Below are 12,444 nucleotides of genomic sequence, written 5' to 3'. Positions count from 1 at the left end.
TGGGAGTTAGATATAATGATATCTGACCTTCTGAGCTTTCTTTGGCAGGGCCCTTCCAGATGTTAATGGGGTTACTTGGGCAGTTTCTAGCAAGTGATATTCCAATGTGTTTTATCTGGACAATTGCCCCACCCTTCCCTTTGCTTTTGGCTATGCCCACAAAAGCCTAGAGTGGTAACTGCTCAGCACTAAGTTTGTAACAACCAGTTCCTTTGGGAAACTAGAAAAGCCCTTGTACTTTAGAACCATGAAATGTCCCAAGTACAAAATAAGCATGTTTGATTTCCTCAATAAAACACCAAAGAAAGTTATTAAAGGATATTTGTTCAGAGTTAGGATTAGATCAAAGAGGTTATTTCATTCATGACTTGAGAGTTGACAGAAATAGCCAACACTAACCGCCCATTGGGAAAGCAACTGTAAAAAGCACACAAGATAAGTTGACTAAAGAGGTTTACAGATAAATCATTTAATCTTTTATCAGACATTGTGGATTTTTAAAAAATACTGGATAAGTCTAAACTTACTGATTCTTGTAAAAACCCAAAATTTAACTAAAATCATTAACAGTGGGGCATAACTTAAGGAGTAAAATAAATCATGCAAAATTCTGACTTTGGCTCATGAAATTCAATAGTTCAAATTTCTTAAGTAATCCACAGCTTCCTCTGAAATACTGTTCTCTGGATTAACACATTTTGTGTCTTTACTTCCCAGAATGATCTCTTATAGTAGCCCTAAAGGAATTGCTAATCAAATTTGAGGAACACTTTAATTTGGGGGTGATAAGAAGAGGAAAGATCTGTTTTCAGCACTGACGTATTTGTCTTTTTGGTCTAGAATAAGACAAATACAACTTTCAATTTTTTGAATGAGAAAATAATTTCATTGTCCTTTAGCTCATTTGGATTTTTGAAAGCTTTCTAATAATAGTATAACTAAGGACTTCCATGTCACAATTCAATTCTTTAAAATATATGTGCAATTAGTAATGTAAGTATAATAAATAGAATCTATTTGATTACAGGGAAGCAGACAGGTTATAATTGAGTTTTACTGAGTTACTTTATTTAGAGACTGTGTTAGGTCAGTTTGCAAGGAGGCTGACTGGGAGATGGAGATTTGGGTGCAGGAAGTTTATGGGGAAGTGCTTTGGGCATTACTACCTATAGGGGAAGGGAAGAAATTAGGATCAGGCAGAGGGAGAAGTTGGGCTCCACTGTTGTCCCAGCAAAGACCTCAGCCATCCCCTGGGAAGCTCTGGAGCTAGGATGGGCCTTCAGAGTTGTCCTGAACTGAGCCAAGGCCCGGGTTCCCTGCTGCCTAGCGCAATTGCTGGGGAAGGTCAGCTATGAGCTAAGGGTACCGAGTGCCTGGTCCTTAAGAGAAGGTTTGGGGGCCCACCAAGGTATCCACTACAGATACATATTTATATTTGTTTTACCAGCTTTTGTGAAGTATTTGGCAGAAGGCAACAGTAATTACCAAATTAATCATTTAGTGCAGGGTTGATTCATCTAACGTTTGACTTCCTACTGTATACCCAAAAGTGTGTTAAACTTTAGGAGTAAAATGTTAAATAGGAGGTGACCTGTCATTTAGGAGCCCACGGCCTAGCAGGGGTTTTGGACACAGAGGCAGACTGAGGACAACATGGCATTTGCTTTAGTAGAGGGGGCGGGTCTGGCAGAGTTCATCAATCCTGCGTGGGTGGAGGTACGAGCACTTCAAAAAGGAGCATCTCTTAAGATAAAGGGCTATAACCTGATCATTTCAATATATCCCCTCTCTCCAGCTTCATCCTTGCCCGTAAAGCTGATCGACTTGCTAAACTCCATAAAGAAATAAGGTAAGACTTTATAGCTGAAAAACGGATAAAAAGTTAGTTTTGTATTGTGTTTTCCTCACTGATGATAGTGGACTAGCATCAGGAGAAATGTAATACTTCACAAATATTCTTAAAATCCCAACAGCCCCCTCCATCCAGCCCTTGCCCATAAGCATACTAATTTACTTTTATATATTTGTGTTTATTTCACAGTGGTTAAGAGGTAGGGTTTCCCATAAGATGGACGGAGAAAAATTATAGAAAACTTTAGATGCAAAAAAAGCTGTAGAAACCAAATCCTGATCCCCTTGCAAGGCCGTCATCTATTTTCTAAGTTTCTCTGACATGGACTTTCTAAAAAGCAAATTCCTACATATGTGTTTTAACCTGTAGCAACGTGTGTACATGAAAGTATTCACCACTGATTATCTGAGACACAGTTCTGCTGTTCCCCTCCTCTGAAAGTTTCCTAATATACAAGTTATTTTAGCACAGTGGCTTTTTTCTCTCTCTCCCTTTCTCTGTTTCTGTCTTGTTATATTTGTTTTGTTTTGACTTGGATTCCTTTGTTCAAATATAAATCTTACCTGGAAAAGTAAGCCTTTGAACATGAGAGTCATTTGGCTGTTGGGGGGATGCCCTTGGGAACTTCCAGCCTTCCCTTTAGGGTAGCCCCAAATATTTCGCAAGCTTTTAAAGAAGTCCGCTGAAAGCCCTGACTTCAGTATGATACAATTTATCCATGTAACAAAAACACTTTTACCCCCTAAATGTTTGGAAATAAAAAAATAATAATAAAGAGGTCCAATACACACACAAACATAGACTTCTCTCTGAATTTAATTTAAAAATTAAACAGCTAACCCACTAGCATCCCTTGCTTTGGGAGTTACTTTGATAACTTTAGAAGTCAGGGAAAGGTTGTAGAACTTTCCCTGATGTTCCCATATGTGCACACAGATTTATTTATTTGAGCAACCGTAAGAGATTTGATGACAGGAAGGGCACTATTTTAGTGTCCACCTACTTATTCAACAGAGGAGGAATTTGAGGTCCAGCAATGGGGAATGATTTTTTCAAGGCTCCACAGCTAGTGTCTTAGTCTGTTATTTGTGCTGCTATAACAAAATACCCGAGACTGGGCAATTTATAAAGAACAGAAATTTGTTTCTCACAGTTGTGGAAGCTGGGAGTCCAAGATCATGGTGCCTGCAGATTGGGTGTCTACTGAGGGGGCCTGTTCCTTAGATGGCATTTTCTTATGGTGCCCTCACATGGTGGAAAAGGCAGAAAGGGGAAGGACAAAAGGGATGAACTCTGTGTCCTCACATGTGGAAGGCAAAAGGGCAAAATGGGCCTAGCTAGTTCCTTCCAGTCCTTTTTAAAAGGACATTAATCCCATTCATGAGGGCAGAGCCCTCGTGGCTTAATCACTTCCCAAAAGGCCCCACTTCTTCATGCCATCACCTTGGGGGTTAAGTTCCAACGTATGAATTTTGGAGGGGTGCAGACGTTCAAACCATAGCAGCTAGCTTGTGACAGAGTTGAGCACATAACTCATACTTTTTTTCATTACACCACACTAAGCTTGACATTTTCTTTTGGATTTCCTGCTTTCCTTCCTTATTAATAGTAAAATAAATACCAGCCTGAAGGTAGACATTTGGTTATGATTCGACATGGTGACGGAACTTCTCAAAAGTTCTTGCAAGGCAAAACCCTTTCTGAATATGTCATTGATGAGAATAGTTGTTCCTAGAACTGACTGCATCAACATCTCCCAAAGGATGTTTGGAAAATATATTTTGCTGAGGCCTGTAGAGTATGATTCAGTCGATTTGAGATGGGGCCTGAATATTTGTATTTTTTTAATTAGCTTTGGGGGTGATTATGATGAATAGACAGATTTAGAAACCAGTGGATAAATTCAACTACGAGATGATTTGCACAGTGACCTCTTTTGGCCATCATTTAAAATACATTCTATTTTTAGAGCCAAACTAATCCATCAATGCATTGCTCTAACATCCTTGCCTTATGTATCTTTTCTAAGAATTTTTAATTTTAAAGGGTGGAAAGGAAGGGAAAGATAATTTCCTGAGGTGTTTGTGTGAACTCGTCCTTGGCTCATCTAATAATATGAAATGTAGTAAATAATGACTTACAACTATTGTAACTGGTTTTATCATTCATGAATAAAAACTCCACTACAGTATAGGTTGATTGGATTTTAGGTTTCACTCTGCTTTAATAAAGATTTTATTATGTATCCCAAAAATAAGGTAGGCATCATTAAGCCTTTTAGTATAATGATTGTCAATACTTTTATTTTCTAATTAACTCAAAATGTCTGAATTATTGCTCGTAACACCCTTGTGAAGTAGGTAAGAATCAGTCATCTCTTCACAGACGAGGAAAGAGGGGACTGTACTAGATTGAGGATAGATTTTGATTCAACAAATATTTATGGGCAGGATGAGCATAGCCTCTTCCTGCCATTAATTTGCCGAGCAATGTTGAACAGGTCTGTGCAGCTCGCTGGGCTTCAGCTTTCTCATCTCTGAAATGAGGGGCTCTGATTAGACAGATACAGACAGATAGGCTGACAGTAGTCTTAAGACTTGTTCCCATTCTTCCTTTCCTTTATGATTTTTGATGTGTAGCATGAACACCTCCTTGAAGGAAACCAAACTTTTCCTGACTCTCTTGGAACCTAACTATCCACCTAATGTTGGGTGATACCATCTCAGGAGTGGCATTTGCCTCTCCCTTAAAACTTTCTATGGTCAAATGATGGCAATAAGCAATATTTATAATGTTGCCTCCTCCTGACAGTCTATACCTATGAGGTAGAAGTTCTGGGAGTTATATAAATGTATAAGTGTGAGTATTTAGATAAATTTATAAGGTTACATTTTGTCCCATATTATTCAGAGAAATTGGGGGCATGTCTTAAAAATATTTTCTAATGTAATTGACAACATAAAATCATATATTTTTAAAACTCTGTTTATTATGAGTAAGCTTGACTTCCCCTCCACACACACGCACATTTTTGGCCGTTTGTCTCTTCAGCCTTCAAGGCTTGTCTTAAAAATTTGAGTTAAACCTTTGGCCACACTTTTTGAGAAATATTTTTCCAGTTGCTTCTTTAGCCTTTAACAAATATTTTGGAGTACTTTCAAACATTTAAACTATATAAAGACTTTAAAAAGGTAACTAGGAAAAGTATGTAACTGGATCAGTGTGAACCTATTTCAATTAATGCTGCAACAGAACCGTTAATTTCTAAAATGGATGATTTTAGTAAATTAGACCTTTTTTAAAATTTCAGCAAGAGGGGTTGTGAGTTTAAAATATATCTTGTTTCAAGAAGAGTTTAGATAAATACAGCTACTGATTTTTCAGACATGAAAATGCCATGTTCTGTGCTAGTCATTTATACAATGAATTTTGAGGGCGACCAAAGACTATGTTTGAAGTAACATCACATGGTAAGCACATCATGCCTACCCCTCAGATAGCCTTTGGAGTACCGTGGTCCACAGACCAGTCTATCAAGTGACAGGTCACTAGACTGAAATGACTATAGCCTCTCCCAATATTGCATATCTTATGTTATGCTTAAAAGATTAAATGAGCTTTATATGTTTACAGATATTTAAAACACAAATATAGGATAAAGGGCACTCACTATCATTTGTACTATAGACCTATAAAAGGGATCATTCTAGAATTCTACATATTCCAGAAAGTGACATAGAATCAATTCCTAAGACTGAATAAACTTAATTCAATCTCATTATTCCCATTTTATCTCAAATAGATAGTATATTGGGTAGTGAGAAAAAATGTAAAAAAGAAGGAAAATTCTGTTGAATCTTCAAATCAAATGACTGTATTGAGACATAGAAAGTTAAATTTGAATGCAGAGATTTGTGGAACTGTCCATTTTGTGTAATTACAGAAGGCCATTGATTTTGATTTTTCTGTAATAAATTTGGTTCATTGACAAGGGCCCTGGAACTCACTGTATTTATTCTATACCCATCAATTATTACTTCCCTAACATGTTTTAGCTCTTTTTTGTAGGAAGAGAAAAATCTGCGAGCTCTATGCCAAAGTGCTGGGATCCCAAGAAGCTTTACAAGTAAGAACCCCCCAGCTTTAATCCCTAGCAAGTTCTGCTCTGTTTGCTCTAAGTGATAAAGCAAAGCAGATTCTGGTTTCCTGACACTCTTATTAAGAGAGTATAAAGGGATATTCTTAACTTGGAGGAAAAACTTAAGCAATCACAAAAAGCCATTAGAAGCTGGTATCAGATGCACGGCATTTCTGATGCAGAGGCTTGTTCAGACTGTTTAAATGTTCCCTGGATAACTGGCAGTCAATTGTGATCAGAGCCTGGGCTGCAGGCATTATGTCAAGGATGAGGGGGATAGGTTTCCAGAACAGAGGTCCTGCCCTCCTGTCTGTGTCACCTGCCTGCTGCACAATAAAATTCCAGATATGTCTTCATTTGTCAGTGAAGGTACAGTGGTATATACTTGACAGGATAGACCGAATCTAGACTCTCTTCCCAGGTCAAAGTCATACTTACTTAACTTTCCATGTGTAGACTCAATTCATAACTCATTTGGGAATTTCATTGCTTTAAATCCACCACTGAAAGTGATGAGGAGAATGAAATTACATATTTCTGAAGAACCTACCGATAGCTGGAGGCTCTTTCAGGGGATTATCTTTGAACCATTCAAATACTAAACTTTCAGAATATGTCAGAGAAATCGGAGAAGTTTCTCTCCTATCCCCTAGGAAACATTTTCCATCTTAATTGCTCTCTTTTCAGCAGGATTCCCATCATTCAATTTTGCAGCTTAGAGAAGAAGTTGGGGGGAAAGTCTTTCTTAGACATTTATTTGTCTTCTACCTCCTCCTCCCCATCCTTTTCATAACAGTAACGTCTGGATAGATGGGGGAGTAAAGTCTGTTATTTTATAGACTCCAGAGCTTTGAGCAGGTCTTTTCACAAGCTGATTATTGAGTTTCCTGGAGACTTAGCTCTAAAGACTTCAGAATCCGTGTAGGGATGCCCTCTCTCCTAGATACTGGAATACTTCATGTCTTTTCCCTAGTCAAGAGGTTGAGAAAATCAAAGTACACATGTTTTATCACTTGTTACCTCACAAAAGGCCATTACTTGGTACTCTCGTGTTTCCCCCTTAAATGAGTTAGCAAAACAGGATCTTCTTTATTTTCTTAATGTAAACCTTTTGTTAAAGTAAGACACACATGAGCCTTCATTGTTGACTGGCAGCGTTTCAGCTTTGTTTTCCCTTTGGCATTTTCTCCCCACTGAACTGCAGCCTGTGCATTATGAAGAGAAGAACTGGTGCGAGGAGCAGTACTCCGGGGGCTGCTACACGGCCTACTTCCCCCCTGGGATCATGACTCTATATGGAAGGTACCACTCAAGCACCACACCAATTAATACAAGACCTGCACCAAACTTAAAAGGAGAAGTAAAATTCAATGGGAATTCTAGAAATGGTAGTCAGAATCCTTATTTCTAAGGTCCTAGATAGTCAGTTTGTATATTTCTGGATGTCCATAGAAAAATAGGGATGTCAGTATGTAGAACAATGTTTGTCAGCATGTGGAACAATAGCAGAACACTGGGGAGGACTTCAGATGTCAGCAGTACGTGTGAGAATGAAGCAAGCTACAGTGTCCTCCAGGGGGCCTTCTTGAGCTCCGCTCGACATTTAGTCTCACTTGGCTGCCCTAGGTTCCTTGGCACCAGTCTACACAAAAGGACATTGAATGTGTTTATCTAACACATCTATCTTGCCAACAGAGAAACATTTGACACTCCTCTTCAGGGGGTGGAGTCCTCACTGTATACAGCTAAGGCATAAGGAGACGAAATCCACATAGGATGGGGGAGTTCACCTTGACCTAGAAGCCCCTTGCTTCATCCATAAGAGCAGTTATCTCCTTGAAGGAAACAGTTGCCCATTCAGTCCAGCCCTTCCTTGGTTCTCTTTGGCAGGACCTCTTTGTAAGAGGAGGCCCATTCCCTTGCCCTAAGCCAGTCTCCAGAGTTCAGAGAAACTGTCTTTTAAGGAGACATACCCATGTCATCTCTCAGCTCTCTCCTTTGCCAGAAATGGCAGTTAATTTCCCTATCTTCCCACTCACCACTGCAGTTCCTCCTAACTCACTGGGAGTGCCTGCATGGCTGCGGTCTGTGGCCATTCTCAAGAAGAATGTGCCCCTCAGAAAGACTATAGAGTGCAGAATGGGCCATAAACAGGAAACACAGCAAAGAAATCTGATTTTCGGATTGAATGCATGTTCTTAGATTCCAGCTCTGGCTGGCTTGGAAAAGGTCAGCAGCACCTTTAGTGACTGATGATCTGACAACCTGATTCTCCCTGGTTTGAAAGTTCAGATCCTTGCATTCGGGCCCAGGAAACCAGGAGTAGCCTTTCATCTTGGGCTGAGTCACGTGGGTGTGTTTTAGAACACTTTGAGTTTCCTTGTCCTCTGCAGAGTAACTGAGGGCAGTGATTGGCTTTTTTATCCTCAGCACCTTCCCAGGTAACTCTGTGTGACCTCTTTGTTCCCTTGAAGGGTGATTCGTCAGCCGGTGGGCAGGATTTACTTTGCTGGCACAGAGACTGCCACACAATGGAGCGGCTACATGGAAGGAGCAGTTGAGGCTGGAGAACGGGCAGCAAGAGAGGTAAGCGGGGAAGCCGAGGCATTCTCCCTTCTGAGTCACCGCAGCGTTTTTGGCATCTGATCCTGCTAGTTCTTGACACTGATAAAATCTGTATGTCCACTTCTCTGCCCGTCACTCATGGGGCTCATCTATGGCCAACAAGGCCTTGAATCTGTCAAAACTACATGACCTCATTTCATTATACCATGGTCACTGTCTTTCAGGTCTTAAATGCTTTGGGAAAGGTGGCCAAGAAGGACATATGGGTTCAAGAACCTGAATCAAAGGTAAGTTTGGTGGCTTCAAGCTCCATCGCCTTAAACTAGTTATGGCACATAAAACTCACATCTCCCTTCTTCTAGCCTCTAATTTAATTATAGATATCCGTGCACAGATCTTATAGATATGTTTCATTCCTCCTTGTGAGCACAAGAGGTTTTGCTAATGATCTGTGTTCATTCATCTAGGACATTCCATCAGTAGAGATCTGCCACACCTTCTGGGAGAGGAACCTGCCTTCTGTTTCAGGCCTGCTGAAGATCCTTGGATTTTCAACAACGCTAACTGCTCTGTTAATTGTAATGCAAAAATTCAAGTACCTGCCACGGTCTTGAAGTTCCATCTCATGCTTTCTGCTTACATGTCAGTACCATCAAAAGGGAAATGTTGACAAAGGTTGTGTCATTGGGCCATTTTTAAGTGCACTAGATTTAGCCCCCTTCAATTTAGTCTCAGTCAATGTTAAAGTAAAAATAACCCAAAGAATCACCTAATTAATTTTAGTAAGATCAAGCTCAATCTTATTTGTCTGTTTAGATTAACTCATGTTGATTGATAGAATAAATCCTGTGATCGCCTTCAAAAAGTTAAAATTGATGTATTCATTTAGAACAATTTCTGTGTCCTGTTTTTCTGCCCTTTATTGTAAAATACCTGATGATTTCAAAAAAGAAAGCATTTGATTTTCTCTCTGTAGAAGTGGAATAGGTTAAGGCCCAGTCTGTGACTGTCCTTTTTCTGTCCTAAGGCTATGGTGAAGTGTTGCTGCAGAGCCCGGTGGCTCACAGCCTCCTGAGGTGAGCAGGCCCCATTTGGATCAGAAAATAGCAGAGAAAAGCACTGTGGGGGCAGGGGCTTGCAGGCCCTCAAACCAGGACAGGGATATCTTTTTGGGCTGCTGCCTTAAGAAGCTCCTGACCACTTTCAATTCCTGTGACTTTTCTAGACATCTAGCCTCAGCACTAGCTTAATTTGTATGTTTTTCCTCTTTTGCGCCTTAAGGAGCAGAGAGTTTACTGCGTTATAATGCTTAAATTGACTTGCTGTGACTTACATACAGCTGCCCAGATAAGCCAAGTAAAATACTGGCAGGTCTGTCCCCCTGGAGGCCTCCCAGCCTAACACTGTGTGAGACCAACTACAATGGGCATCTCCTCTTCCCCCCGGAAGTCAGCCAGACACCAATCGATCCTTGTCAGTGACAACATTCTATGCTGACTTCAGGAAAGCACTATTTTCCATTTTTTTTCAGGTGGCCCCTGGCTGTCTGAAGGCCCTTAGGGGCATATTTTATTTCTCTTTTCCTATGACCATAGAATTAGATCCCTTAGCTTTTACATATGTCTTCAACCTGGTTACATTTCTGTAAATATTCGATTTCTCTCAAGTACTGAAATATACACGATATATATCTGATTGTTATTTGTTGAGACTGTCAAAGACAGAAAGGAAATTAGGGCTCTATATTATAACCGCACTTGATTTAGTTATTAAGTTTTATAAAAGACATGAAACTGAGTCATTTAAGACTGAGTTCTCTATTGTAGGAGTAATGTGGGCCCAGAAGGATGTCCACCTCTTTTCTTTCCCATTTTAAAAATGGTCAGATTTTTTAAAGCTCCTTCCAAAAGTTTCAGCCATAAAATACTTCTTATAAAAAAATATAAGCATATTTTTATTTAAGGAGAATTAAAGATTGCCAGAGGAAACCAACCAACCCAATCTTATTACATCATTAACTTTATCATAAATCCAAGTTTAAGTCACTGGACCGTGGTGTGAGGATGTAAGGTCTGCCAAAGTTTTGCCTGTCCTAAGAGCTGGATTTTTCTGCCACTGTTTACCTTGCAATTCCAAAGCATTTTGGCTGACTTAGGCATTTTGTTAATATCTTGGATATGCTCCAGTACATAAGGAGTTGCCACATATTACACTAAACTGATTCAAGAAATCTCACCCCTAATCTATTGCAGTTGTTTCTATTCACTTACTGATTAACTCAGTCTTGATACACCTTTAGGGAAATGCTGATTTAAACTCCTTAACTGGCAACAGTTTCAGCAGTAATCAACTTGTTAACATATTTGAATCTTGAATGTTGAGGGACTTGTTAGTATGTGATTTACCCTCTAACTTTTTGAGAAAAACAATTTATTCTAATTAGATCAACCCTATTAAGCTACAGATTGGGTATCAAAATAAATGTCAGTCCAGATGTGCCTACACATGAAATTGAAGCTAAGAACTCCCACCACATGTGAAGCCATGCAACATAAAGATACCATAGGTCTTTTCCCTGAACCAGAGAAATAAAAGTCAATTTAAGAGGCTGATAGAGCCTGGCCCTGTTAAGGCACCCACTTCACAGTTCCGAAGGCCAAGTCAGCCTCAGTCCATAGTTTGTTAAAGAATTGTAATAGATTTCAAAAGTTCATCTGCTTGTCACAATTAACTGTTAAATAAGGTCTCCTACTCTACTAAAGAAAAAAATATTGAAGGATTGTGAACTATGTTTTAATGTTCCATGTCTGAAGTTTGCTCCAGTGCTACATGTGGGAGTATGCATATGTGTATGTTTTGCCATTGAAGTAGGATTTTGCCTGTATGGTACTGTTTTGTTCTCTAATAAAGTGCACTAACACCCTGATTCAGATCTGGCTCTTCCATTCAGTTGATGGCTCTATTCAAAAGGTTCAATGACTTTTTACAGCAGGAGATCATGATGAGGTGTTGTCCATGAAGGACAGGTTCAAAAACTACTGGTTATTGACTCCAAATTCTCAAAGTTGGGTTTAACTCATTGGGTTTCCTGGGAACTAAGTGCTAGAATACTGTAGTTGGCCTGACTGAGCCACAGGTGTGGATTCTGATCCAAAGTTTCTCACCTAATTGGCTTATGATACCTTGAGCAAATCACTTTGGTTCTCTACCTCAATCTCCCCACCTGGAAAAGGGTGGGTTGCACTAGATGGCTTCTAAGGATTCTTTTCATGGCAGGATAATGTAATTTCTGTACCTTGTTGCCAGAGCTCTATCTACTTTTTGCCTTTTGTTATGGCAGGGGCAAGACACTCAGTCTTTCTGTATATTGGTTCACTCCTTGTCTTAGACTGTGTTCCCTGGAAACAGAATCTGAGATGCAGAGTCAGGGCAGAAATCTTACTGGAGACAGCTCTCAGGAAATACACCTAAGGGGCTGAGGAAGTCAGGATTGGGCAGGAGGAAGAGAGTCAACCTGCAATGCAGTTGCAACTGAGGTCTCAGCAGATCCTAATGGGGAGCTGGAAAGACCCTTCAGAATTGTCCCCCATTGAGGCAAGGAGGTCTAGCCTCTATGTCCCTTCATCAGCTGCCCTGTGGGAAGGAATGTTACCTTGGTAAGCAGGTAGGTTCAAGGACAGTGCCTAGTGAGGAACTGTAGCTGTGAACTGAGACCAGCCTGTATTCCCAGCGGCTGGCAGATCCAGGACAGGACACCACAGTATCCACTTTACTCCTCCAGAAAATCAAATTTCCCTGTCACATAAAATACATTATGTACTTGAGCTTTGGCTCCACAGATAGAATGGAGCTATCTGTAACTCTATTCCTGTTAGGTAAGGGAACTTCT

General features: G+C 39.9%; 1 protein-coding gene across 1 annotated transcript in view; it reads left to right on the top strand.

Annotated features, from left to right (window-relative positions):
- Nucleotides 1–11,481, top strand: part of MAOA (monoamine oxidase A) — a 75,515-nt gene extending 64,034 nt beyond the window's left edge. The window contains exons 10-15 of the mRNA XM_069464074.1: nucleotides 1,796–1,849; nucleotides 5,921–5,978; nucleotides 7,195–7,292; nucleotides 8,465–8,576; nucleotides 8,780–8,842; nucleotides 9,023–11,481. Of these exons, the coding sequence (XP_069320175.1) occupies nucleotides 1,796–1,849; nucleotides 5,921–5,978; nucleotides 7,195–7,292; nucleotides 8,465–8,576; nucleotides 8,780–8,842; nucleotides 9,023–9,169 (532 nt within the window). The 3' untranslated portion in view covers nucleotides 9,170–11,481. The remainder of the gene's footprint in view (nucleotides 1–1,795; nucleotides 1,850–5,920; nucleotides 5,979–7,194; nucleotides 7,293–8,464; nucleotides 8,577–8,779; nucleotides 8,843–9,022) is intronic.
- Nucleotides 11,482–12,444: the final 963 nt, after the last annotated feature.

This window comes from Eulemur rufifrons, chromosome 30 (assembly GCF_041146395.1).
Source record: "Eulemur rufifrons isolate Redbay chromosome 30, OSU_ERuf_1, whole genome shotgun sequence".
Lineage (NCBI taxonomy): Eukaryota > Metazoa > Chordata > Mammalia > Primates > Lemuridae > Eulemur > Eulemur rufifrons.
Note: the sequence above shows the minus strand (reverse complement) of the source record. Positions and strands in the feature narration are given on the sequence as shown.